The sequence below is a fragment of the Hibiscus syriacus genome, unplaced genomic scaffold (assembly GCF_006381635.1).
Source record: "Hibiscus syriacus cultivar Baekdansim isolate YM2019G1 unplaced genomic scaffold, ASM638163v2 tig00111540_pilon, whole genome shotgun sequence".
NCBI lineage: Eukaryota > Viridiplantae > Streptophyta > Magnoliopsida > Malvales > Malvaceae > Hibiscus > Hibiscus syriacus.
In genome coordinates this window covers 1,049,566-1,076,303 of record NW_024063114.1, presented here as the reverse complement: position 1 = coordinate 1,076,303, position 26,738 = coordinate 1,049,566, and the positions used below count along the sequence as shown (strand labels likewise).

The 26,738-nt window shown below is 35.6% G+C and overlaps 2 protein-coding genes and 2 pseudogenes across 4 annotated transcripts; 3 read left to right on the top strand and 1 right to left on the bottom strand.

Annotated features, from left to right (window-relative positions):
* The first annotated feature begins 986 nt into the window (after positions 1-986).
* On the top strand, positions 987-4,346 carry LOC120164646 (lysine-specific histone demethylase 1 homolog 2-like). The gene is made up of 3 exons (XM_039174313.1): positions 987-1,121; positions 1,457-3,114; positions 3,245-4,346. The coding sequence occupies exons 2-3, from the start codon at positions 1,584-1,586 to the stop codon at positions 3,967-3,969; spliced, it is 2,256 nt and encodes a 751-aa protein (XP_039030244.1). The 5' UTR covers positions 987-1,121; positions 1,457-1,583; the 3' UTR covers positions 3,970-4,346.
* A 1,345-nt stretch (positions 4,347-5,691) lies between these two features.
* Positions 5,692-10,001, top strand: LOC120164471 (annotated as a pseudogene).
* Positions 10,002-10,742: 741 nt separating this feature from the next.
* LOC120164570 (cytochrome c-type biogenesis ccda-like chloroplastic protein 1) lies at positions 10,743-14,318 on the bottom strand. 3 transcript variants are annotated; one of them, XM_039174266.1, is made up of 12 exons: positions 14,057-14,318; positions 13,884-13,984; positions 13,685-13,740; positions 13,195-13,325; positions 13,026-13,111; positions 12,888-12,919; positions 12,155-12,316; positions 11,685-11,757; positions 11,480-11,580; positions 11,261-11,353; positions 11,042-11,088; positions 10,743-10,903 (listed from the first exon to the last, which is right to left on the bottom strand). In XM_039174266.1, the coding sequence occupies exons 1-12, from the start codon at positions 14,155-14,157 to the stop codon at positions 10,831-10,833; spliced, it is 1,056 nt and encodes a 351-aa protein (XP_039030197.1). In that variant the 5' UTR covers positions 14,158-14,318; the 3' UTR covers positions 10,743-10,830. The 3 variants fall into 3 exon arrangements, with proteins under 3 accessions (XP_039030197.1, XP_039030195.1, XP_039030196.1); XM_039174264.1 differs by having other exon boundaries at positions 13,195-13,328; positions 13,884-13,977; positions 14,067-14,318; XM_039174265.1 differs by having other exon boundaries at positions 13,884-13,977; positions 14,067-14,318.
* Positions 14,319-14,671: 353 nt separating this feature from the next.
* LOC120164569 lies at positions 14,672-24,945 on the top strand (annotated as a pseudogene).
* Positions 24,946-26,738: the final 1,793 nt, after the last annotated feature.

Sequence of the window (26,738 nt, the reverse complement as noted above, 5' to 3'; positions counted from 1 at the left end):
TCCAAACTCATCATTTCCATAAAAAAATTGACGACTTTCTGAGCTGAACGTTAACCTGCTGACTGAGATATGATAAAATCTGATCATAAAATCGTTTTCTAACGTATTTTATGGACAATCTTCATTTACATTATGTCTTCGAGTTGATATTTAAAACATTATGATATTGAGTCAATGTTAGAAAGTAACGTCAGTGTCAATAAACATCATTAAAATATAATTTTATCATATTCTAGTCAACTTTTTAACATCCAACTTAAACGACCGTCAATGTTTTAATAGAATAGGATGTTTTGGAACATATGAATAGTCAAAGTGACAATTTTGTAACTTTTAATTGTCAAAATACTCAACGAAGCAACGTCCTACAATCGGATGACTCAACAAAATAACGCTCTATAATCAGCGGACTACTTGTTTGTTTTACCTAACATTTTAGGTTAAAGACATATTTTTTAAAAGCTATAATATAAATTTAAAAATAAAAAATTATAAAATTTTAAGAGAATATACAATTATATAAAAAGTTAAAATTTTTAGGAATACCATTATTTTTGTTACAAAAAAATTTAGGTCAGGGTGGCTCCCTTAGTTCAGTGCTTGGGTATAAATTAAGACCCAATTGAGATTTATATAGGAATTTAAATATTGACTACCAAGAGTGACGGTAGATAAGATTCGAACTTGACCTTACAAACTCAAATTTCTGAATATCAACCACTTGTACCAACGCTCGTTGGCTTAGGAATATGATTCTTCTAGTACCAAAATCATTGAAAATTTTACTTTAAATATTTGATTTTTAAATTTTTTTTAATTATTTATGTTATACTTGCTATAATAACATATTTAATTATAATATAAATAATTTATATATATATATATATATTAAAATAGTTTGTTTAAATTGGGCCCATGTTTCAACGGGCCATTTCTAACCCGATACAATATTTAGACACATTAGGATCCAAATCAACATCCTCGTTCCCAATTCCCTCCAATCCAATTTTCTAAAAAAGTTCACATTTCTCGAGGTCACCCGATGGAGAAAACCCTAATTAAACTTACACTAGCCGACTAAATTTCCCCAAACTCGCGACTATACTCCGCCTCTTCTAAAGGTGTGTCACCCACCCTTCCTTCTCCTTAACACTTTATTGCATCCCTTTTTTTAGTTTTTTTTTTAAATTTAGAACCAACTGAGTCTTCACAACTCCAATTACGATGTAGTTTTGCCATTTTTTTAGTAATTGTAAATTTAGGAAAAGAAATGGGTTTTTATTTTTAGAGTTGCAATAGTTTGTGAATTTTTCTGTAATTTATAATTTGTCAGAAATTATATCAATTTTGGACAAAATTCTGGTAGAATCAGTTCTTGATGTGTTATTTCATAGAATTGTGAAAAGATTTAAAAACCCATTAGTTTTGAGATTCACTGAGTTCTTTGGAATTGTAGGGTCAAGGAAATGACTTCATATTAGATTTTGTACGAGAAGAGCGTTGGTTTTGGTTGGATTGGAAGTTTTCATACATTTTGAAGGACATTGAGGAACGGGTTTTTTTTTTTTTAAAGAAAAAGTGATATGGGGACGCCGGTTTCTGACGGGTTGGTGTCGAAGAGGTCGTTGAGGAAGAAATCTGGACAGAAGAACTATGATGAGAATTTAATGGACGAGTTCATAGAGAAGCACGTAGGTGCCGCGTTTAGGAAGATTAGAACAAAGGAGGAGCTGGAGAAAGAGACTGAAATTGAGGCAATGATAGCATTATCTTTGGGATTCCCTATTGACGCGCTAATTGAGGATGAAATTAAAGCTGGGGTGGTAAGAGAGTTAGGTGGAAAAGAGCAAAATGATTATATTGTTGTTAGGAACCATATTCTTTCTCGGTGGAGGAGTAATGTACGGGTATGGCTAACTAAGGGACATATAAAAGAAACTGTGAGCAATGAATATATACATTTGTTATCTGCAGCTTATGATTTTCTTCTCTACAATGGGTATATTAATTTTGGAGTTTCACCATCGTTTTCCTCTTACCTCCCAGAGGAGGCAACTGAGGGTTCCGTGATAATAGTTGGAGCTGGACTTGCTGGCTTGGCAGCAGCAAGGCAACTTTTATCTTTTGGTTTCAAGGTAGTTGTCATAGAAGGGAGGAATCGACCTGGGGGTAGAGTTTATACTCAACAGATGGGTAAGAAGGATAAACATGCTGCAGTGGATCTTGGTGGTAGTGTAATCACCGGCATCCATGCCAATCCTCTTGGAGTTCTAGCCAGGCAACTTTCTATTCCGCTTCATAAGGTCCGAGATAATTGCCCTTTATATAAACCTGATGGGGTGCCTGTCAAGAAGGAAGTTGATTCCAGGATTGAAACGATCTTTAACAAGATGCTTGACAAAGTTAATGAACTGAGAAAAATAATGGGTGGATTTGCGAATTATATTTCTCTAGGATCAGTTCTGGAAAAGCTCAGACAGTTGTATGCTGTGGCTAGAAGTCCGGAGGAGAGGCAATTTTTGGAATGGCATCTTGCTAATTTGGAATATGCAAATGCAGGATGTCTTTCAGACTTGTCTGCTGCCTACTGGGACCAGGATGATCCTTATGAGATGGGTGGAGACCATTGTTTTCTTGCTGGAGGGAATTGGAGATTGATAAAAGCATTATCTGATGGAGTCCCCATAATCTATGGGAAAACAGTTGATGCTATTAGATATGGTGTTGAAGGAGTTGAGGTTGTTGCTGGTAATCAAGTATTCCAGGCAGATATGGTTCTTTGCACTGTGCCTCTTGGAGTATTAAAAAGAAAGACCATTAGATTTGAACCGGAGTTACCACAAAGAAAGCTAGCTGCGATTGACAGATTGGGTTTTGGACTCCTGAATAAAGTTGCCATGATTTTCCCTCATGTTTTCTGGGGAGAAGAGCTAGACACGTTTGGATGTCTGAACGAAACTAGTGATAACCGTGGAGAGTTCTTTTTATTCTACAGCTACCATACCGTTTCTGGAGGTCCAGTGTTGATTGCTCTGGTGGCTGGTGAAGCTGCACAAACATTTGAACGCACAGATCCTTCAATCTTGCTCCATCGTGTTCTAAGCAAACTTAGAGGTTCTATATATTTTTCTAACTTGTACAAATGTCAACAGATTATTTATTTTCTGTTTCCATGGTTAAACTCTTGTATTTTCTGTATGTTCATTGGGAAAGTAGTGTTGTGATCTATTGATTTTCCTTGCAGCTATTTATTGTCCAAAAGGTGTAGATGTGCCTGACCCTATACAGACAATTTGTACAAGATGGGGAAATGATCCCCTTTCATATGGTTCATACTCTCATGTTAGGGTACAGTCATCCGGCAGGGATTATGATATACTTGCAGAAAGTGTAGGCAATAGGATGTTTTTTGCTGGTGAAGCGACAACTCGACAATATCCAGCCACCATGCATGGTGCCTATTTGAGTGGGTTAAGGGAAGCTTCACGTATTCTCCGTGCTACAAGAGGTCGCCAAAGCTACTTTAGGAGGTCTGTGCAGCGGAATGTTGGACCAAGCAGTGATCAATTGGCGGATCTTTTCAAGTGGCCTGATCTAGTATGTGGGAAGTTCTCATTTGTGTTCGATCCATTAACAGATGACCCTAAATCAATGGGACTCTTGAGAATTACTTTTGATAATTGCAAAGATGATACGAATAAGGTGCTGGAAAATAGCTGTGACCCTCCATCAAATCAACCATTGCAGCTGTACACGACCCTATCTCGTGAACAAGCACTTGAGCTACAGACAGTAACTGGAGAAGAAGAAACTAAATTGGTTTATTTGATGAATAGTTTTGGATTAAAGCTTATGGGAGCTTATACTGTTGGAAACGCATATAACTCCTTGGTTACTAGCATATCCAATGCAAGAAGAGGTAGGGGAGGCAGATATCGTATATCTGCTCCATTGCTAAATACGGTCTGAATGAGCTATCGGTGTCATTTCTTTTTAGTTTTATGTACTCTTTTGTTAGAATGGAATCTGGACGCATAGTAGTGCTCCATGAGTGGAATGAAAAGAATGTCTTCTCTGGTGCATGTACATAAATCTAATCAGGTAGATTATTCTTCATTGACATCTTCTAGAGTAAATGCCGTCATCAGGATTTCGAATGTCGTAAATTCTTTCTTGGCCAAATTGGTTGCGAATTAAGGGATTTGGTACATGGTGTTGGTGTTGGTGTAGGTGTAGCAGTATTCAGTTGTGCTTGTCATAGTATTTCCATAATCAGATGCCGTGTTAAATCTTAGTTTTGTTGTATCTTGTATGTTGTATAGAGTAAAATTTTCATCTTTGGTGCCAACATATATGTTTCGTCGCATATCTACATGATTCAAATCTCTAAACACCTTGTTTTTTTGCATTATGAACGGCTTATTGATGCTTTGTATACCCCAGGAAGCATATTTTTTTACTTGCTTGGTCAAAGCATATTGTTAATTGTTAGTGTTCATGATCGTGAATTCTGGTGGTCCTATTGGATGATATAAACACAAATAAAGAGGTTGAATTGAAACCAACTCAAGTTTATATTTTTTCGAGTATCGCCAACCGATCAAGCCACCATATCTTTGTTACCTGAATGGACAACAGTTGAAGAATTTTAATAAAAACACTTATTTGATGGGTAGCATATGAACTAGTCGCAGGAAGCCGGTTCATCTATGGACACAGTCTTCTCTTCGTACCCCAGTCGCTTCCATTGGGCGCTGGGATTAATGGTCCCAGCTTCCTCCATGGTTTGATCATTAACATGACCAGTTCCATTAAATTGTTCGAAACTTCCCATGATGCAAGAACCTAACAATAAGTATAAAAGAAACAATTCAAATTCGGGTTTCAGGTTACAACAAACCATTATGAACTCGGATTTATCCAGGTGGTTACTTGAAAAGGTTTTAACCCTATCCCTAGACAGCAGTCTTTGCAGAAAGAAAAAGAAATCCAATTTCTTACAAAATTCAAGATACATAATTCGTTAATGTGAAATATATTGCTAAACATACTTATGGGCCATTCTTATAAAAAATAATTAAAAATAATTTCGGAAAAAGGGGGAGAAAACCGAACCAATAAAGCAAATCTAAACTAACCCAGTGTAATCTGCAAACTTTCTTGTAAAACATTACTCCAAATTCATTTCACATACTTAATAATTAGTCCTAAATTGAATGCATAGTTTAATTACTTTTCATTTAATTATCCAAATATAATTAAATTTGTAGAACATGAATATTAGAATCCGAGACATGTTTCAGCGAAATCTTAACCTTAAGGTCGTGGGATCGAGTCTTACGGAGGGCATTTCATAATTCGGAGGTCTCTTACGGAAGCTGCTCTTAACCTGGTGTTGGGGGTAGCCTACTATCTTGCCTCCCCTTATCCCATACATATGAAAAAATGGGACAGTCATTTTTTTTTCTCACGTACGAGGTAACCGTAAAATGTAGAATTCAGCGGCGCCAACCAAACCAACAACTCTTGACACGCGCGTAAAAAATCAAAGAGAAAATTCCCCGAAAATTGATATAATAAATCAGATATATAAAATTAAAGAGGTCAGGCCGGGGAGATCATTTTTCATTTTCATTTTTATAAAAAGTAATAATTTAATTTATATTTCTATTCCTTTCTCGCGTCAGTTTCTTCTAAATCGCGTAATAAGAAACTGAGAGCGAAAAGCCGAAAGGAGAGAGAGGAGGAAAGAAAGGGAGGAAGAGAGGCCTGAAAAAGACCAATTTGATCTTATCTTTCTTTCGATATTACCCTTTCTTCTTCGTCTTCCACCCCCTCGTAATCGTAATCGTAATCGTAATCGTCTCTTTCTATCTCTCTAACGCGCGCGCGCGTCCACATATATATTTTTCGTTTACACTTCTTGAAACATGAACGAGAAGGCCCACGTTTCCAAGGAACTCAATGAGAAACATCGGAAGGTGATCGCAAATTTATCATATCTTTCGACAATGTGATTTGCATATTACTTACGTTTTTTGATCACGTTTTCATTGTGTTCCTTGTGTTTTAGCCTTTGTACTGATTTGATCTGTGTTTGTTATATCATTTCTTTTGTTGCTTTTCACCTGATTTCTTTTAATTCATCTGAATTTGTTGGTTGTTTGATTTACATTTCATTTTTAAGGGATTTGATTGATTCGGATGTCGAATGGCGAATATGAGCTGATTTAAGACATTCTTTTATATGAATGAAATGATGGTTACATTCAAATTATTATCAGATTAGGATCGGTTTAGATTGATCAAGTTGGTAAATTCATTGAGATTAATGGAATTTCATCATTAAAAACTTCCATCTTAAATAGCAACATATATATTATGTTTTGCTATTTTGGAAGATCTAAGCTTGGGTTTTCTCAATCAATTTTTTTGAAAGTTTGGATTTTTTGGCCTAATGATGCATTTCACTTTCTAATATATTTGACAGGTTTTCTGATTATAATTGTTTTCTTCATATTTTTAAATTTTTGAAGGGTTGATTTTTTTACCTTGGGAACTTATGCAATCTTCCTATATGGGAATGAGGTCTATATTTAAGCCGTGGAGCGTGTTAAATTCCCCCATATTATTTAAATGTATACATGCACATACATACACTGATACACATATTTTCCTGAATTTTCAATTCTTGTGCATATTTGTTAACCTATATGGTATGATATACTCGTTTAACTTTATCGAGTGATTTTGGTTATTGCATATTTGATGATTCCTTAGCCTGTTATCTTATCTGGAATCAAGTTCTCATCTTTTGATTTCATATGTAGATTCTGGAAGGTCTTCTAAAAAATCCGGAGAATAAGGAATGTGCTGACTGCAAATCCAAGTACGTAACAAGAAAATCAAGAAAGGAGATTTGCATATTATAATAAAAAATAAGGGAGTACCTAAAATAGAAAATGTCTTAATAAAATGTAGCTTTCTGTATAAATTTTGTCATGAGTTGATGGTAATATCATTCTTTCACTGCAGAGGTCCGAGATGGGCTAGTGTGAATATAGGGATCTTTATATGCATGCAGTGTTCTGGAATCCACAGAAGTCTCGGTGTACACATATCAAAGGTGGTTTTTTTGCCTCTTGAGTCAAATTCACATTTCATCTCTTTCTGACTCAAAAAGAGTCTATTAAATTCTGCCAGTCTCAACTTTCATGTTTCTGTCTTGGAAACAAAACTTGGTGCCTCAGAAATGCATCTGACATCTTTTATTGTAATGTTTAAGACAGCAAAGGATTAGATTGGTTTGGTATTTACTTTTTAAAGTCCCAGGCTACACACCAAGCTTATGTTTCCGTGTGCATATATGCATCTTAATGCTTCTTGCTGCAGGTTCGATCTGCTACCCTGGACACATGGCTCCCTGAGCAGGTTGCTTTTATTCAATGTAAGCTTTTTTGTTTGGCCATGAATCTGTATTCTGATTTATATTGGTTTTATGTTAAGATGGAGTAGAGCCTATTAATATGACATCGGCTTTTCTTATTATACAGCAATGGGAAATGAGAAGGCGAACAGTTACTGGGAAGCTGAATTGCCCCCTAATTACGACAGAGTTAGAATTGAGAACTTCATTCGTGCAAAGTAGCCACTGATTTTTTTAGTATTTAGTTTTTTGTGAAGAGATTTTATATTATTCAAATTTTGTTGTGTATTTTTTTTTGTAGGTATGAGGAAAAGCGATGGGTTCCTAGAAATCGAAGATCCAAATCACAACCTAGAATGTTTGATGAAAGGGCTCCTTCATATGGGCCGGGACCGACGGAAAAAGTGGTCATCAGCGTGTTCATAGTTCTGATAATTCATTTGAGGAAAGGACCATTCAAGCATCTAGCAGAAATGAAAATCTTCCTGCTACAAGAATTAGTCTTCCTGTTCATCCCAAGGGACTGAATTCGGTATTAAGTTCTGATAATTCTTTTGAGGAAAGGACCATTCAGGCATCTAACAGAAATGAAAATCTTCCTGCTACAAGAATTAGTCTTACTGTTCCTCCCAAGGGACTGAATCTGGTATTAAGTTCTTTTGCTGGTGATGTGCTCTTGTTTCTACCCACAGTATTCCATTATGTATTTTATGAAAATCGACTAGTGCTGTTAGAGTGAAAAAATATGAGGAAAATGGCAGACAAAAAGATTGCAAACAAATAGTATGAACTAGAACTCTGTCTTGAAATTGCTTTGCATATTGTTCAACTCACTTTCTTGCTTCTCCTTATATCGTATTTCTTCTAGTAACTTTAATTTTCTCCAAAAAAGTACTTTCATGATGTTGTGCTGATCTAACAGGTTGCACCTCTCCGGGGACCAGAAACGGTTGTTGTGGCACCAACTGGGGCAACAACAACTCCTTCCACTGTTACGCCCCCTAAATTTGAATGTGCTACAGACTTTTTCAACATGATATCCATTGATGATGCTCCAAGTGAAAATGCTTCTGGTTCTGGGGCAGCTTCTACTGATGATATTGATTGGGCAGGTTTCCAGTGTATGTCCTAAAGTTTCCCCATTATTTTTTTGTTTATTGGCATCACCTTGCATTTTTGTTTATGATCTTCTTAACATGCTTTCTGCCAAGTGTCAACCGCCTAGGAATGGTGATAGCATTTTATTATTGCCATTAATTTTGTGACCTGGTAATTTTTAGCCGCTGGAAACACTTCTGCAACTGACAAAAACGATCTACCACAAACTGGTGAGAAGAATGCCCAGACTGCTACTGGAATTGAGAATTTATTTAATGATTCACCTCCAATAACAACCAACCAAGTCCCAGAGAAGCCACAAAAAGATGTAAAAAATGATATTATGAGCCTTTTCGAAAAGGTATTTTCAACATTGTCATTTGTTTGTTGGAGCTAATTAGATTATTCCTTAACATTTCCCCTACCTTATGCGTATAAATATGTTTGTTACATGGTTTCGATCGATCCCAGTCCAATACATTGCAGCCTTATGCAATGCATCAACAACAACTAGCATTGCTAGCACATCAACAGTCCCTTCTGATGGCTGCTGCAGCTAAATCTGCTCCTGTAAATACTCGACATTCACCATCCAATGGTGCAATCATACCCTCTCAACAACAGCTAGCTTTGCTAGCACAGCAACAATCTCTTTTCATGGCTTCTGCAGCTAAAGGTGCTCCTGGAAATACTCAGCATCCTCCATCTACCACCACAAGCATACCCACTCAACAACAACTAGCTTTGTTAGCACATCAACAGTCCCTTCTCATGGCTGCTGCAGCTAAATCTGCTCCTGAAAATACGCAACAGCTTCCATCCACCGGCACAAGTATACCCACTCAAGCTTGGCCAAACATTGGCTATCAAATACCCGGAATTATGATGCCAGTTGGTGCACAGGCTGATTTGCAGAAACTTTCGCAGGTAGACTTCATGGTATAGTTGCCTCAGTTTCATGGTATAGCAAGCTTATCATCTTTTTATTTCACTGCTTTAGACAATGCAATCGGGACAGACACAACAAGTGGGAAACAACGTTGCATCATCCAGGTACATATCTAATCTCTTTATTGTCGGTTCTGTGTCTACTCTACCTTGTCAGGAGTTAGGGTTTTGTTACGCTATACACTTAATCTCCATATGGTTCAAATGCAGTATTAAGTTTCTATGTATTCTGAGAATCCCATGCCACGAACATGTTGTATCCATAGGTCCCTGATCTGAACTTCTGCCAATTGTTTTTCTTGCAGCTTTTATGCGTTGGGGCAAGTTACCCCAGCAAGTGGTGCTGCAACCAATGGAGCAAGCAAGCCTAAATCCGCCTCCCCAGTGTCATCGACGAATTCTTCGCACACCGGAGAGGATTATGATTTTTCATCATTGACACAACGGTTGTTCACAAAACGCTGAGTTGAGACAACCCGGTGATGATTGTTTGCTTCCCTCATACTAAACACAAAAAATAAGTATTTTTGTTTCCTTCTGGAAATTAACCCCTCTTCCGGGAGGGCATTTGTAAACTATTTGTAGATACAGCAATTTCAGTTTTTTATTGATCCATATTTGGGTGATGGCTTTATTTGTATGTATAGATGTTTGCCAAGTATTTAATAAACACACAAGTTTAGATTGAATTGTATTGATAATTCTCATTCGAACATGTTCTCTTTTGAGTTTAAAAAAATGAAAAATTATCATATGAACTTGTCTTACCACGTCATCCATGTTTTCGACCTATGAAACCATCTATTTCATCGTTTCCTCTTTATATCCTCATTTTTAGGATGGATCTTTTTTCCCCTTCATATGAACATGGAGTAGAAGATTACTTGAAAATTAGACCCTCTAGGAATACCTCCTTCCTTCCCTAGGTCATCTTTGTTAAATTGTTCATCTTTGTTCCCTTATATTCCCTAGGTCATGGGTTCTAGACCCACTAGGAATACCTCCTTCCTTCCCTTAGAATCTCTCTTCCCCTATCCTCTTAAGTAAGATTAGGATTAAAATTAGATTTTTTTTTATAAAAAAAATGGATGAGAAAATGAGCACATAAAATCCTCCAAAAAGAAAATTAGAGATCGAATGATATCATATATTTTGAGATTGGAAGAGATTAATCCTATATAATATATGGTATATAGTGAAGACATTAATCTATAATTGCAAAAGAGAAATTCAAGTTCATTATAAATCAAAGTATCTGTAAAAGAGAAAGAAGAGGAAATGCTTCCAACATTGACTTAGTATTCATCTATATTTCAATTTTGCGTTGTTTTCATCTTACCACGCAGAATAACAATCCTTTACATCGCCATTGTGGAAGGGAAAAGCCTATCCAAGAAAGTATATACACCCCCACCGAGTAGGAGAGCTCCACTGCGAAAGAAATCAAGTTTTAACCATCTCTCAGACAGCGATTACAGAAAATCTAAAGAGCAATTACAACAAAGAAATCCACGCAGATGCTTCGCTGCAGTGGAATAATATCACTTAACAAAGTGCCTGAGAGAGTACCTCACAGGGTTGATCCATGCAGAGAACTTCCTGAATGACAGCAGACTCTGCCAGAAGACATATAATTAGATGGATTTCAAGGTAAAAGATAATTGGATGTAAATTAGCTGTGAAAGACGGCAGCAATTAGTTATGACATGACCTAATAATTTTCTATAGTTCGAACAACAGATGTATGCGCCAACAGGATTCAGCTCTAACAGATGGCTTTGTGCATACCTGCAGTGCTCCGGCAAAAGAAGCGGCAAGAAGTAGAGGAGCAACGTAGCCGGTTGTGTATGTCAAGAGTAAGCTGCCTCCTATAATTGGATCCTGTTATGCAGTTGTAATAAATTAGTTATCGGATTTATTCCAAATTAAGAGAGATTACTTTCTCGTATGGACTTGAAGGTGTATTTCATTTGAACAGCTATCCAGTCTCTTTATCTTCGAGTTTACCTTGGATGTGGCTACATATCCCAGCAGAGTGGCCAGCACTGGTGTGCTGCAAGGTGAGGCAGCTAAAGCAAATGTCAGCCCAGCTAAATATGCTTGCACACCTAAGAAAAAAAATGATTTCGAAATTTACATCTTTTAAACGTTTTATAGATCCAGGCAAATAATTAACTTTTGTTCGGTTGGGGAAAACAATCCAGTTGTTTACCCGATGGGAAGTTGGCAGCTGCAGCACGAGGATCAAAATTGTTAAAGAACGAGGGAAGTTGTAACTCGATGACCTGTAATGTCAGTTCGGAGCAAAAGAAGAATAATTAGATCGTAAATGTCTGAGTGCAGGAAACTCTGGTACATGGCTGAATAAGAAATTGCTAATCTGGTTAGCCGTTCTGCATACGATGATATGAATAACTTGTAAGATCTGATTCCAACCTCCTGGCATTGGAAAGACATTCAGAAAACACAGACACAAGCATGGATGGCAGTAGGAGGGACAGAAACATGGAGTTTCATACACACTGATAAAAAAATGTGAACTTCAAAGGCAAGTGCAAGAATTCCTTCCATGCAAACAAGAGAAACTATATGATGAAAAATATTAGACGCTATCAACGGAACATTTAACCAGAAAAAAAACTGCGTAAATCAAATAACAACATTAATAGCTTGATTCAATACCTCAAGTAGATTAAGACCCATAATAACAGCCAAACCAGAAGCAGCCAATGGCAACCCTTGCCCTATCTGTCCGTATGCCTTCCCAGCAAAGGAGGCCCCCACACCGAGGAGTGCTAAAGTAGTTGCTAATCCTAGTGAGAAAGCCACTGAATTCACAACGACCTGACAATGAAAACTTGTTATATCCATGATGGCATTTGTAACTGCGTCTCACGTACAAGAGAGGAAGGGCCCATATATGTTTCAATTGGATTTAGCCTCTATTATTTACTCAGATGTGAGTTTGATATGAGGTATGTTTCCGGCACGGGTATTTATTAATTTTCTCTTCAGTTTTACAATGTATTTGAAAGGTTTTTGGAGAATCATATTCTCATACCTATGTCATGTATGTGTCGGACATAGGTTTCAAACATAGGTATTTCAAGAAAAATGAAGAGTTGGAGCAACATAGGATTCAGCTACATAGAAATAGTACACATGCTATACTGTCTGTTAAGGACAAGTTCAGAAGACAAATGCTCAGCTATAATAAGAAACTTAATTAAAAGGTAAAGAAAACAAGAAAATGTTTTCGAAAGTTTACTTGTTACAATTCTCTAATAATGGGATTGGGAGCTAGCAATTACAACTACTTCCATGCAAGTTTCAATGCTTCAATGAAGAACAAAAGGTTCTACTGAGAAATCTAACAGATGCGGTAAAGAAGATGAATTGCGTAGCAAGCTATTACCTCGGTTTTGCTCTTGCCGGATCCAAATGCACCTGGAAGCTTCGAATGAGACTCGAACGATCAGCAACAAACAAGAGAAGGACACGCAACAAAGTAACAGAACAGTTGACATTCAAGGAAAGTAGACTTATTACTTACCGATATATCCAAGAGTCAGTGGCAGAACACTTAGTGTACATGGAGAAAGGCTTGTAACAAGACCAGCCCCAAAAATAACAGCCAAACTGCCAACAAAAATGTTACAGTCATCACTCATCAACCACGAAATAGCTACAATTTCAAAGGGGAAAAAAACACGGAAAAGAACCTAGTAAAACTCAGAGCTGATAACTGGCCCTGAACAGCTTCATTAGCTTGCTGGCTAGCTGAATACAGTAGACCTCCAAACCAATCTCCTGTACTTTCATCAGCCAAAGTGTAAAGTGTAGCAGCTCCTTCCTGCTTTGAAAGGGAAATAATTCAAGTTCCTTAGACTATCTGCATATATAACTTCGAAATATATCGAAAAACAAACAGTATACTTATAAACTATGGTACTCTGACCCTTCATTTATTTTTTAGAGTAATATTTTACGATATACATAACACAGGAGAGGTATGATCCTCTAAGGACCTTACTTTTTGTATTGGGCACAAACGGAAATATCCGAGCTCGATTGATATTAGGGGTAACCATTCGATTGAGTCAAGTCAAAAGAAGGCCAATTTAATCCAACGAAAATTGAATGAAGTTTCAAGACAGTACATGGAAGGAAATCGAACTTTGCGAAGATAAATGGACGAAAACAGAAGCTCACCAAAAGATTATCTCCAGTTAAAGCCTTTGCAGAGTCGATTGCAACCAAATTTGCCACTAAAAAAACAAGAAACAAAAGCTCAGAATATTCTGAAACAAAAACCCATCACTCGTGAAGTAATTTACAACTTAGTTAACTATTAGAACAGACTAATTTACGATTAAAAGCAGTTATTCTAATGGAAGAAGACAGTGATTACCTGCTATAGTATTTACAAGAGCAGTTAACTTCAAAGTTCCCAAATCTTTGCAAACATCCTCACTTCCCTTCAAAGTTTCAAATGGTATATTTACCTGAAAAAACAATATATATAAAAAAAAGTTTTAGAGCTTAAAATTCGATCATTTCAACAAAATTAAACTAGTAATTGTTTTGAACTCACCATAGCTGGTTCTCGGGTGATTTTTACGGCTTGAGATTTTGGGGAAATTAGAGAAGGAAGAGCTGATGATGTGGTTTAGAACTAAAGCCATCTTCAAAAGAACAGACTCTGTTTGGCGGCAGAGAAAATTTGGCGGTGATTTCGAATTTGCGGCGGCTTTTTTTTTTCTCGGGAACCAAACGGAGGAGGGAGATATTTATGGCGTGTTACGATGATGTTTCGTGTTTTAAACGGTTTTTCTAGCTCTAACTTCAACTGATTGATGTTAACGGTTTAATTGGAATGATGATTTTACGAATCAAGTGAAAAACATAGATTATAAAATAATATATTAATAAAATTAAATTCATATTTTTTTAACTTTTTCGAGAAAAAATAATTTGTAAATAATACCATTTAATTTAAATGCGTTCTTGATCTATAACTTTGATCTTTTGTAAATATATATATTTAGAATTTTTAAAATAGCGTTTTTGATAAGGCGCGGCATTTTTTTAGCAAATTCTAATCCCCGATGTTTCGATTTCCGTTTTTTGTTCTCCGTTCTTTTCTTTCCTTTTCCTTAATTTTTCACCTCAAGATTTTTTTTTGGCTGTTTCGACATTCTTTTGGCTTTCTCATGAGCGTTTAGCAAGGAAATCGATGTTGAATTTTCTAAAACAATTGCTTCTGTCTCCGGTGATTTTACGGCGTTTTTCCCTTTCCAGAAGTGATGTTCTCGTTTGCGAAAAGTTCGTTGGAGGATATGCTGGAATCTCTCCGGCAACGAGACGATGGCAAAAAGCCAAAAGACGAACCACCGGCATTACCTTCCCGACCGCCATCCAGGGCGAGGATTAGCTCTGGACGCTGGGCTTCTCAGCCCGCCTTCATTGCCGATGATGAAAACGGTGGCGTCGAGGATAAAGTGAAAAAGAATACACTTTGGGGCAACAAAAGGAGGAAAGATGTCATTGTGGTTTCACCCTATAATTTGGAGGAGGAAACGAGTGTTTCGGAGGAGAGCGATAATATTGGGTATTTTATTGAGAAAGTAAGTATTAAGTGGAAATTAGTATTTTTTTTATTAATTTTCTTATGCTTTTATGTATGCTTAGAAAGAGGTTTTAGAAGCTCAATATTGATTAATCCATGTTTTAATACTATATAGGAAGTAAGTACAGGAGAATTATGAACTTTTAAGAAATTCGAAAATTTGTAAGGTAAACTATGTATTTAGTCATTCAACTATTCGATTGGTTTAGTTTTGGTCACTCGATAACATTACGTATGTATGTTTCATTTTGGTTTAATGAACTTTTTTAGTGTCTTTAGGAAGAGGACTCTTTAGCTCTGATTTATTAAGGTTTGATATATGATATATCCACGAAAACTTACGTTTCTTTGCCTTTTGGGGTTGATACCAAGTGAATTAGTGTGTTCTTTTATATACATATATATGACATATTGCTTGGGGGTGTTTTTGATGATATTGGTTGAGAATTGAGTGTCATAATAAATCTATTTATTGCATGAAATAAAACTCTATTTATTGAAAGAGGATTTGGCTTCAGAAACTTCGCGTTTGGTGCTGGCAACGTGGGGGGTGGGTATCTGGAACTATAGAGTCGACATTAGGGGAAGAATCATTTATCTCCCTTGCCAATGAAAATGTAAGTTTCATGATTTCTGAAATTGTTCATTAGCCTCGACCATTCCTTTTGGTAGGTTGTTGTATGAGATTTATACTTGTATCATTTATTATAGGTAGTAAAAGTCTCCACCAGCTATCTCTATCCTGCAAACCCAGAACTTCTGGATGGTGTGGATGATCTCATGCATCTTAGTTATTTGAATGAGCCCTCAGTTCTTCACAATCTTAAGTACAGATATTCTCGTGATATGATATATGTAAGCGGGATATAAACCTTTCTCATGTACTTATCAATGAAGATATCTCTACTGCCATGCTTCATTTATAAATTTTTCTCTATGTAGAGTAAAGCAGGTGCAATTTTGATTGCAGTCAACCCATTTAAAGATGTTGAAATTTATGGGAAGGATTTTTCACGACTTATAAACAGAAAGCTACCGACAGCCCTCATGTTTTTGCTATAGCTGACACTGCATATAATGAGATGATGAATGGTGAATGAAACCATTCTCTCTCTCTTTTTTTTTTTAAAGTTACAATAAACAATTAATAAATTGCTTATTGTGTTACACCAACTTGTTTCTGATGTTCTCTTCATGTTTATAATTAAAATTTTGCAGATGGAGTAAATCAGTCTCTGATCATAAGGTATTTGGGTGTTGAATATTTTTTGTTATATATTATAATGTAATATTACCGTTTTCTGTTATGCATAATTTTTGTTTTATGAACTGTAGAATTATATAATATAAATTTATCCTGCAGTGGGGAATGTGGAGCTGGGAAAACTCAGACTGCGAAATTTGCAATGCAGTACCTAGTTGCCATTGGAGGTGGCAATGTTGAGATAGAGTGTCGACTCCGCCAGGCAAGTTGTATACTTGAAGCATTTGGGAATGCAAAGACATCTAGGAATGACAATGCTAGCAGATTTGTGAGTTCTTTCCCTTATTTTTTTGAAACTTTTCTCTGCTGAAGGTATATATATATATATGTTATATCTTTTCTGACCTTAGTGAACGATTCTTATGTATTTCATATCTGCTAAAGCTCAGAAAGTATGTCTTATTAATTACTCTGTTATGCTGAAATGATGCAGGGGAAACTTATGGAGATTCATTTTACAGAAGTAGGGGAGATATCTGGTGCAAATATTCAAACTTGTAAGCATGTTGAAAAAGAAAAGATTGCTATTATTACTTGATACATTGTAGTGATAAATAATATTAGATAAATCCTGTCAACTGACTTATTTTTGTGTTAATGTTGATTCACCAACAATACGTTTGTGTAGTTCTTCTAGAAAAGGTGACTTCCCGACTCCATTAAACTTCATATTGAATTTTATCACTGTAATAACGTAAAATATCTGATGTGAATGTTTTCCGATGTTATCTTTGAGCAGTTGAGAGTAGTTCAGCTGGCCCCTTCTGAAAGGTCTTACCATATCTTTTATCAGCTTTGTGCTGGTGCTCCACGAACTCTAAGGGGTACTATTTCATTTCACAGAGTTTAATCAGAATAGGTTGCGAGTGTCTATAACATTGGCTCCCATTCTTATCAAAAAATAATAATAATAATAATATTGGCTCTGCCCTATATTATCTACATGGAACTATGCTAGCATGCTTGCTCCTGTTATCTCTTGAAGCTGTAAACCTTTTAAAGAATGGTATCATACCATTTATATCTCAAGGTTGCTCAAGTTACTCTTTCCACGTCCTTTTTATTCTCTAGATTGAACCAATTAAATGCTAAGGGTGCTATACCTTACCTATTTTAAAATGCCAGAATCCCTTAACATCTTCTTTAAACTAGACATGAATGCATCATAACATCTACAACTTTGCAACTTATTAACTTGAATGTGTGTAATTTACTTTTGATCTTTTAAATCGTGCGTTTGCAGAAAAACTGCATCTTAAAATGGCTGATAAGTACAACTATCTTGCCCAGAGTGATTGCTTGGTGATTAATGGTGTTGATGATGCTCAGGAATTCCATAAGCTTATGGTAACTCAGAAGACTAGATTTTAATGTTACCATGGTGCTGGTATTCCCGTTCCATACAATTTCTATCCCATTGCCTTTTAAGCCATAGTTTCTACATTTCTGTAGGAAGCCTTGGACATTGTTCGATTTTCCAAAGAAGAGAAAGACGAGGTGTTTGAAATGCTTGCTGCAGTGTTATGGCTGGGAAATATATCATTTCAAGTAATTGACAATGAAAATCATGTGGAGGCATCAGATGATGAAGGTAATGGATATATGCTTTGCATAACAATATTCTTCAGTAAAACAAAAAAATTGCATTAGATATTGTATTTAAATCTAGGATTTTTCTCTTTCTTTTCTTGTAGTAGAGAGAGAGAGGATTCTTTTTTTGTTGTAGCATTTTTCAAGGAACTGAAAGCTTTGCATAGTTTTATGACGGTGATGTCTCATTGGCAAGATGGTGATGCATAAAATGAAGAATAAAATTGCTGGGTTAATGCACATGCCAATTTGTTCTATTACTTACAGTAGAGTCAAGAAGTTCCTACTTTAGAAGCTGAACTCATTAATTTTAACATTTAATGCAGATATGCAGATTTATTTTCTCCTAAGCATTTTCTGCTAACCTGTGAAATGAACAAGGTCCAACCTTTATCAAAGTTTTATAGGCTCGTCACTTTGGATGAATTTTAAGTGTCCTATTTTTTTTATTAAGAATCCTCCATGTATTTTTACTATGTTGTAATTACTACAAAGTAACATATCTTTAACCCTTAATAATTTTGTTCAGAACTCATCATACGCGATACAATACAATTTACAAAAATGCATGTGCTGTAAAGACCTTATAATATGTTTTCTTCATCATCATTAGTTTTGTGCATTCTTATACTACTATTTTGTTGAATATGTGAAAGCCAAATCTTTAACTAGTTTTTGTGTTGCATATAAGAGCATACTTGTTTATATGTTGTGTGTATCCTTGTTGAAGACTCGGATATTTATGTGAGATGCTATTTTTTATTCCTCATTGCAGCTTTAATTAGTGCTGCCAGGCTGCTGGGTTGTGCATCACATGAACTGAAGCTAGCTTTATCTACCCATAGAATCCAACCTGACAAGGGTAGTATTGTTGAAAAGCTTACATTGCAGCAGGTTTGTCCTGTATTTTGTTAACCAAATTGTTCTTCCTCAATCCTTTATATTTGCTGTCGTGCACTCATTGACAATAATTGTAATTTAGGCTACTGATGCAAGAGATGATTTGGCAAAATGCATCTATGCTGGCTTGTTTGGCTTGCTTGTGGTACAAATAAACAAGTTACTGAACGCGGGCAAACAGCATGATGGCAGCTCTATGAGCATCCTTGATATTTATGGGTTTGAGTCATTTAAGGCAAGTGCACTTTAGTTCTTCAGAGTATATCTTTGTCAAGTTTTTCCATCTGATGACTTTTCCTCTTTCCATATTCAGAAGAATAGCTTTGAGCAGCTTTGTATAAACTATGCAAATGAGGGGTTGCAACAACTGTTTAACTGGCACCTACTTAAGCTTGAGCAAGAGGTTAGCAACATAAATCTTTTACTTGTACAGTATTAGATTTCTGTACTGTTCTGTAGAATAAAGACCTCTATCCTCTTCAGCTAGGATTCCATTACTCTGCCCTCATTTAGTGGGAAGGATTAATTTTCAGAAGCCAAAATTCTATATAATTTTTTCTCGCTGTGTATTTTTTATCTCTGGATTCATTTTACCTTCTATCTCAGTAATTTTTTTTACGTACTTCCTGTTGTTAAGGGTCTTCTGTTATTCAAATTTCAGGAGTATGAGTTGGATGGGATTGATGGGGTTAAAGTTGATTTTGTAGACAATCAAGAGTGCTTGGACTTATTTGAGAAGGTAATTTCAAGGTTGAATAGTTTCTATTTGTCATCATGGTTCATTTGGAATTCTTTGGATTATGTGGCCTGTGGATCTTGCACATGTAACTGCCTTTCTACTTAGAAATTGGGCTTGGTCTTGCAAATACATACTTTTATTTTGAGTGCTAATGCTGGCTGAAGCTTATTTCCCTGCATATCTTGATGCGGTGAAAGCAAAATGTTTGTGGGCAATCTTGTCAGTTTTCTCTTTGCTAGTCATTTTGCAGAAACCGTTTGGGCTACTTTCCATACTGGATGAGGAATTGAATTACCCTGATGCAAATGATTCAACCCTTGCTAATAAGTTGAAGCAGCACCTGAGTGGTAATTCTTGCTTCAAAGAAGATAAAGGCAGAACCTTTGGTGTTCGACATTTTGCGGGAGAGGTTAGTTACTTTCGTTTTTGAACAGTCAAATCTTTTTAAGATTCTCCTTCAATTCAATAAGACAATAACGAAGGCAAATGATCAAGAAAGTACAAAATATCCTGTATTTAATACAGATTAATTTAGATTCCGTTTGTAGTTATCTTTATTAACATGAAAATATTTATTTATTTACTAAAAAAAGAAAAAGAGAACTGGAAATTAAACAAAAGTAGTTCTGACATACTTGAAAGTGATCAAAATATACCCAGCCGGATTTTCGTACAGCTTTAATGCAAATTTTCTGTTTCTCCAGGATCTATTATTTGTAAGTTGATTTAATTTTTTCTCGCCGTGGTCAAACTAAAAAGTAAACTTAATAGAAACCCTTGAAATGTTATTAATTGCATTTTGGTTTAGCAATAAGCGAAATTACAAACTTCTTCGTCGACTTCTGTTTGTTTTCCCTATTCTGAATTAGATTGTCTATTTACGGCATTAGCGTTAGATGCATGTATATCTATTTTAACCATGTAGCTGTAGGACAATTATTTGAAACAAGCGAGGGAGCTTATTTTTTCGTCTCTTAAAATTAAATAACTTGGTATTTTAGTATCTCATTCAAACCATAAGATGCAATTAAGAAAGTCCAATTTCCGGGAAGGTGATTTGTTTGGGAAGATGCATACTGCTGCAATGGTACTGCAGAAGGCCTACAATGGATTATTGATTTTCAGAGTTATGCCAGGTACTCTATGATACAAATGGCTTTCTGAAGAAGAACCACGATACAATGAACGCCGAGTTAATCGAACTTCTATCATCATGTGAAGGCCAATTCCCACAAGCATTTGCTATTAAAATGCTTAACCAATCTCTGAACCCAGATGCTCCAAAGCAAGGTGTCGGTACACAGTTGAAGGTAAGCTTACTTCCTTAATAGTTGTGATCCAAGTTCATCCATGGTTGTAATGTAATTTAAACTACAAATCGTTTTGCATGGTATCCATTCTTTATCGGAGGAGCTTTCTTATATTAGTCTTCAGTATAAAGCATAAAATATTTTCCAGTCCCATGAATGAAATTATAATTGATTTATTGAGTTATTTGTTTCTTGCATGTTTTGTTGTACATCATTGATGTGTGAGTTTTCCATTGAAATCCTTAACGTTCCTTTGGTTATGGGGGGACCCAATATAGTAATAGGAATTTACTGCATAATGAGATGTACCTGTTACTAAAAGCATGCTTTGTAAATGTTGATTTCTTTTTCTTCCATGCTTGCAGCATCAACTCTTCAAATTAATGCACCAGTTGGAGAATACAAAACCTCACTTTATTTGCTGCATAAAACCAAATCGCAAGCAGCTCTCTAGTGTGTATGATGAGGATCATGTCTTACAGCAGCTTAGATGTTGTGGAGTTTTTGAAGTTGTTAGAATCTCTAGATCCGGATATCCTGCTCGAATGACACATCAGAAATTCGCAGAAAGGTAAAGGCTAAAGCCTCCTTTAGTTATGAGTTGTCTTAAAAATTTTATTATTCCCTCTAACTAGTTCCCCATAATTCTTCATGTAATATGCGATTAGGTATGGCTCGCTACTGTTGGAGACTAATGAATCCCAGGATCCTTTAAGTATTTCAGTTGCTGTTCTAAAGCAATTTAATGTCCTCCCTGAAATGTATCAAATTGGCTACACCAAGCTGTATCTTCGAATTGGGCAGGTAAGTTCTTATATTTCTTTTGATGTTTAGTTGTAATTTTCAACCTTGATTGCTCTTTCCCCAAACATTTCGAAGACCTTTGTGAGACTAGATAATTGCAAGAGTCACCAAATTAACTTTTGGTTTATTCATGTCAAGAGCTTGTACGTAGACTTCATACAAGGCCAACAGCCCAGCTCCCTGTTCTAGCCTAACTCTTTAGCTTTTTTACTCCACTTGAGGTTGGAGATATGACTTTCTCTTGCTATGGCTAAAAACCATGTTAGCCAAATTAGTCTTTGTAAAAATCACCGATAATCCTTTTCCAAGTGGAACCCAAGTAACTATATATATTTGTGAACATATGCCAACCAGGTTTATATTTGACTGTAAATGGATCGTTGTTGCTTATAAATGCTTGAAATGTTTCTTAATGCTTAGAGTTGGACCATCATGTTAATAGCTGAGTATTGGAAAATGGTTAGGTTATAAAAAGCTATTTCATTTTGTTTATGGTTAGGTTATATAATAGTTTCTTTGATGCTGTTATGTCTGGCTGGGTTGCAGATTGGTGCATTGGAGGATAGGCGAAAACAGGCGTTGGCAACAGGTGTTACAAAAACCATTGCACCAATAGGTGCTACAATACCGTTTCTTGTTCTATAATTTTTTGTTGTTGTCTTATATGGTCAGAAGTTAACATTGTTTCATGCATTTAGTTTATCTTTCTGAATGACATTTTATATTTGGTCTTTAAACATCTCCATCTTCGAAGTACCTTTATACACTTTGCAGGCTTGAAAGTGTAGATTTACTTGTGTTTGTACCTTAAGTTTTATTCCCTTTTCCGACAATGGGCACCTATATTTTGGCAATTTACATTTCTTTTTTGATTGACTGGATGTTTCCCTTGCAATGCAGTTGCAGATGGTGAAATCCAAGGGAAGTACACTAATAAGGAGGCAAGTAGCTATTCAATGTCGACTAAGGAGGTGGAAAGTAGCTACTTAGCGTTGACTAAGGAAGAGGCAAGTAGCTACTCAGCATCGACTAATGAGGAAAGTAGCTACTCAGCATCTAGTTCCCAATTACTTGATGAGCTGTTGACAGCAATCATAGATTTACAATCTGGTAAATTCTTTTTGTGCTAGCTAAATTTCTGGGTTCTGTCATCTGTAGTTTTCTTGCTTATCATTATCATTGTTTTCCTCTGTTGCAGTAATTCGTGGATGTTTGGTCCGGAAACATCTCAGTAACTTGCATGCTTTGAGACGGTTGAGATCTAGACGAACGAAGTCTAGAAAATTTTCTGAAATAAAGGTATCTCTTCTCTTAACACGATGACATTACTTGGGTAAAAAAACATGATAGCATTACATAGTCTTAGTTGCATGCCTCCAAGCATGTTTTACTTCAACAATTTGTTTATGGTTTCTGTTGAGAAACCCCTAAAGGACATAAAATACGATCCTCTTTTTGGGGCTGACCAGGACATACCAAATGAGCAGCCTTCTGCAATGGCAGAGCTTCAAAGAAGGATTCTCGACGTGGAAGCAACTCTGGGGCAAAAAGAACAGGAAAATGCCACATTACGGGAACAATTACAACAGTACGAGGAAAAAATGCAGAAGGAACAGGAAAATGCCATAGGGGAACAACTACAACTTTACGCGGAAAATATGCAAAAAGAAGAGGAAAATGACACACTACGGGAACAATTACGACAGTACGAGGCAAAGATGCAAAAAGAACTGGAAAATGCCATATGGGAACCATTACAACAGTACGAGGAAAAAATGCAGAAGGAACAGGAAAATGCAATACCAAATGAGCAGCCTTCAGCAATGTCAGAGCTTCAAAGAAGGATTCTCGACATGGAAGCAACTTTGGGGCAAAAACAACAGGAAAATGCCACATTATGGGAACAATTACGACAATATGAGGAAAAAATGAAAAAGGAACAGGAAAATGCTATAGGGGAACAATTACAATTGTACGCGGAAAATATGCGAAAAGAAGAGGAAAATGACACATTACGGGAACAATTACAACAGTACGAGGCAAAGATGCAAAAAGAACTGGAAAATGCCATACAGGAACAATTACAACAGTATGAAGAAAAAATGCAGAAGGAACAGGAAAAAGCACGGGAACAATCACAACTGTACGAGGCAAATATGCAAAAAGAACAGGAAAATCGCACATTACGGGAACAGTTAAAACAGCACGAGGCAAAAATGCAAAAAGAATTGGAAAATGCCATACGGGAACAATTACAACAGTATGAAGCACATATGCAAAAAGAACAGGAAAATGATACATTACGGGAACAATTAAAACAGTACGAGGCAAAGATGAAAAAAATGGAGGAGACATTGCAGGAGCAAACTGCATCCCTGCAAGTGAGTTTTTGAGCTTGTAGATAAATATCACTAATTATAAGCTGTTTTAATTAAGGTGGTTGTTTTTTTACCTCAACATAAATGGTCCTAAGAACGTCTCAGTGATTACAAAAGTAATGCAATCCTGATGATTACAGCTAATCATGTTAACTATTTCGTTAATAATTGGTGAATGTAATTGTAAATTTGGCAGAGAGTTCACAGCGCATATATGCCGTTTTGAGAATTTCATGTTTAGTGTAAATCCAAACATATATATGTATCTATTAGTTGAATTCAATTGCATTTTTTTGCAGGCAAGTCTTGCTGCAGCCGAGAAGAGTGGCAGTCCTGATGGCCAGCTAAGGAGAGGCGATATTGATTCCAAAGATAATGTGTCCATGCATTCTCGAACTCCTGGTAGAAATAAATCCGATGTCGGGGACAGAGAAAATGGTGTGAGCAATCTGGTAAAGGAATTTGAGCAGCAGAAACAAACTTTTGAAGATGATGTGAACAAAACAGAATCTAATGTGAATCCTTACGAAGAACTACGGAAATTAAAGCACAGGTTCAGGGCATGGAGGAAAGATTTCAAGACGAGATTAAAGGAAATGAAGGCAAAACTCCAAAAGAGAAGGTATAAAGAATCAGAGAAGACGCGAAAAAAGTGGTGGCCGGCGAGTAAAGTGTTACAGATACAGACCTGCACTAAACCACCATCACCGTAGACGGTCCAAGCATGCTGGTTTCTTCTTTGGATAGTTCGGTTTAGGTTGTGTATAGTATTCTGTTGTTAACTGATGTAAGATCCAACTTTGTAGTTCCTTGTATACAGATGAAATGAAAAATGTTCATATGCCCTCTCCCTGGAATTTCAATTTTACCTTGTGCACTCCATCTTTATCTTGCTCTTGACAGGCAGTTAACTGTTTAAGGATTAGGAATCTCATAGTATGAACGCGTTTATATATATTGTAGTATCCACTTACTATTTACATAAAATTATAGCTATACAAAATATTAATTTCAATCATCCATTTAGATTCACCTACTGTTTATATTTTTGTTTACATAAGGTAAGTTAATCTTTTATATATATATATATATGAATGATATCGTGAATTATCAGCTTTAAGTCAATTTTTCTCAAGGCATGAAAATCGTATATTGTATAGATATGGGTACGTCAACTATTTGGTACGAGCATGTTTAATGTATTTTGGTATATTTGAGTGATCTCAATAGTAAGAATTTTGTTTTTTTTTCTAGAGGTCACATGTTAACTCTGATTGAAGGGCATTTGCTTTATCAATATTTAAGAAATTTTTTGAACATGTTATCTTGTAATTATCTCAAATTATTTAAAAAAATTATATATTTTAACAAATTATTTGTAAATTTTAAAAATATCATGTCATTATTTCAAATTTTTTAGATAAAAATTATTTTAAATTATACGTATTTATTAAAAATCATCTTAAACACATACAAGTACCATAACTTATTTCTTTATAAAAAATATTTTTAAATTTTATTATAATCTAAATTGATGTATTAAATAATTTAAATATCATTTTATAATTTCTTTAACAATAATGTTAAATACTTAATTTAGATGATAAGGAGATATATATATATATATCTATAAATATTTTCAATTTAGTGATAGCCAAAATTTTGTTATTCATAATAAAAAAATAACCCTCATGTACCGTTAGCGAACTTCTCTAACATTTTTAAAATCTCTAACGGTCGAATTGTTAGAGATGACTGACGCGATGTCACATAACCAAACATTATCATTAAATTAATCAAACCTTAATTCCTCACGATCGAATCGTCGCCTTCCAATCTTTTCAACTCTCAATCCAGCGGCTAGAAATCAACCCTCAGTTTCTTCAAATCCTCGTACGGTGATTCCAGAAAACGACAACGTTTCTTGATTCTCAGTCTATCTCTTTCCACTCCTCTGCTATAACAGAGAAGAAGGCAAAGAGCCAAAAACCCCTAAAAATGAAATGGAAAATTTAGAGCCTTTAAATCACCTTTGTTTGATAATTATTTGATTCCGAATAAAAAACCTTTTTTTTTTCAAAGGAGATTCAAGTACAGAGGGGAAAAAAGAAAATGGCCTTCAAGAATCAAAAGGATCACTGGGCATTTCTGGTAATAGATTAACACCCTTCTACTTTAAATTTCGTTTTCTTGATGCCATTTTTCCTTTTCATTTCTGGGTTTTTATTTGATTTGTTCACGTCTATTCTTTTATTTTTAATTTCTAAGTTTCTTCCCTTGTGGTTTTAAGTTAGTTACAATCCTGATGAACAATTTTTTTTGGGGGTTTCTTTGGATTGGTGAAACGATATAACTTTGATTAACGGAAAAGGGTATGTTTGTTTGTTGGGAAAACGTTGGGACGTCAAAGCAGAAGGTTTTATATCTTAAAAAAAATGATAGATTTTGATCATTTTTTCATCTCAAATATACGAAAACGTATTATGTTCCTTTCTAATTTTGTTGGGATGGAAATAATATCTGGTCTCGCAACTCTTTTCATGGTTTCTTGGTATGAATACTCTTTTGATTTTTTTTCATTGCTTTTTTTTATTGAAATATGTAGGAAGAAATTGAAGCGCCAATGTGGGTGGACCTTGCTTCAGAAATAAA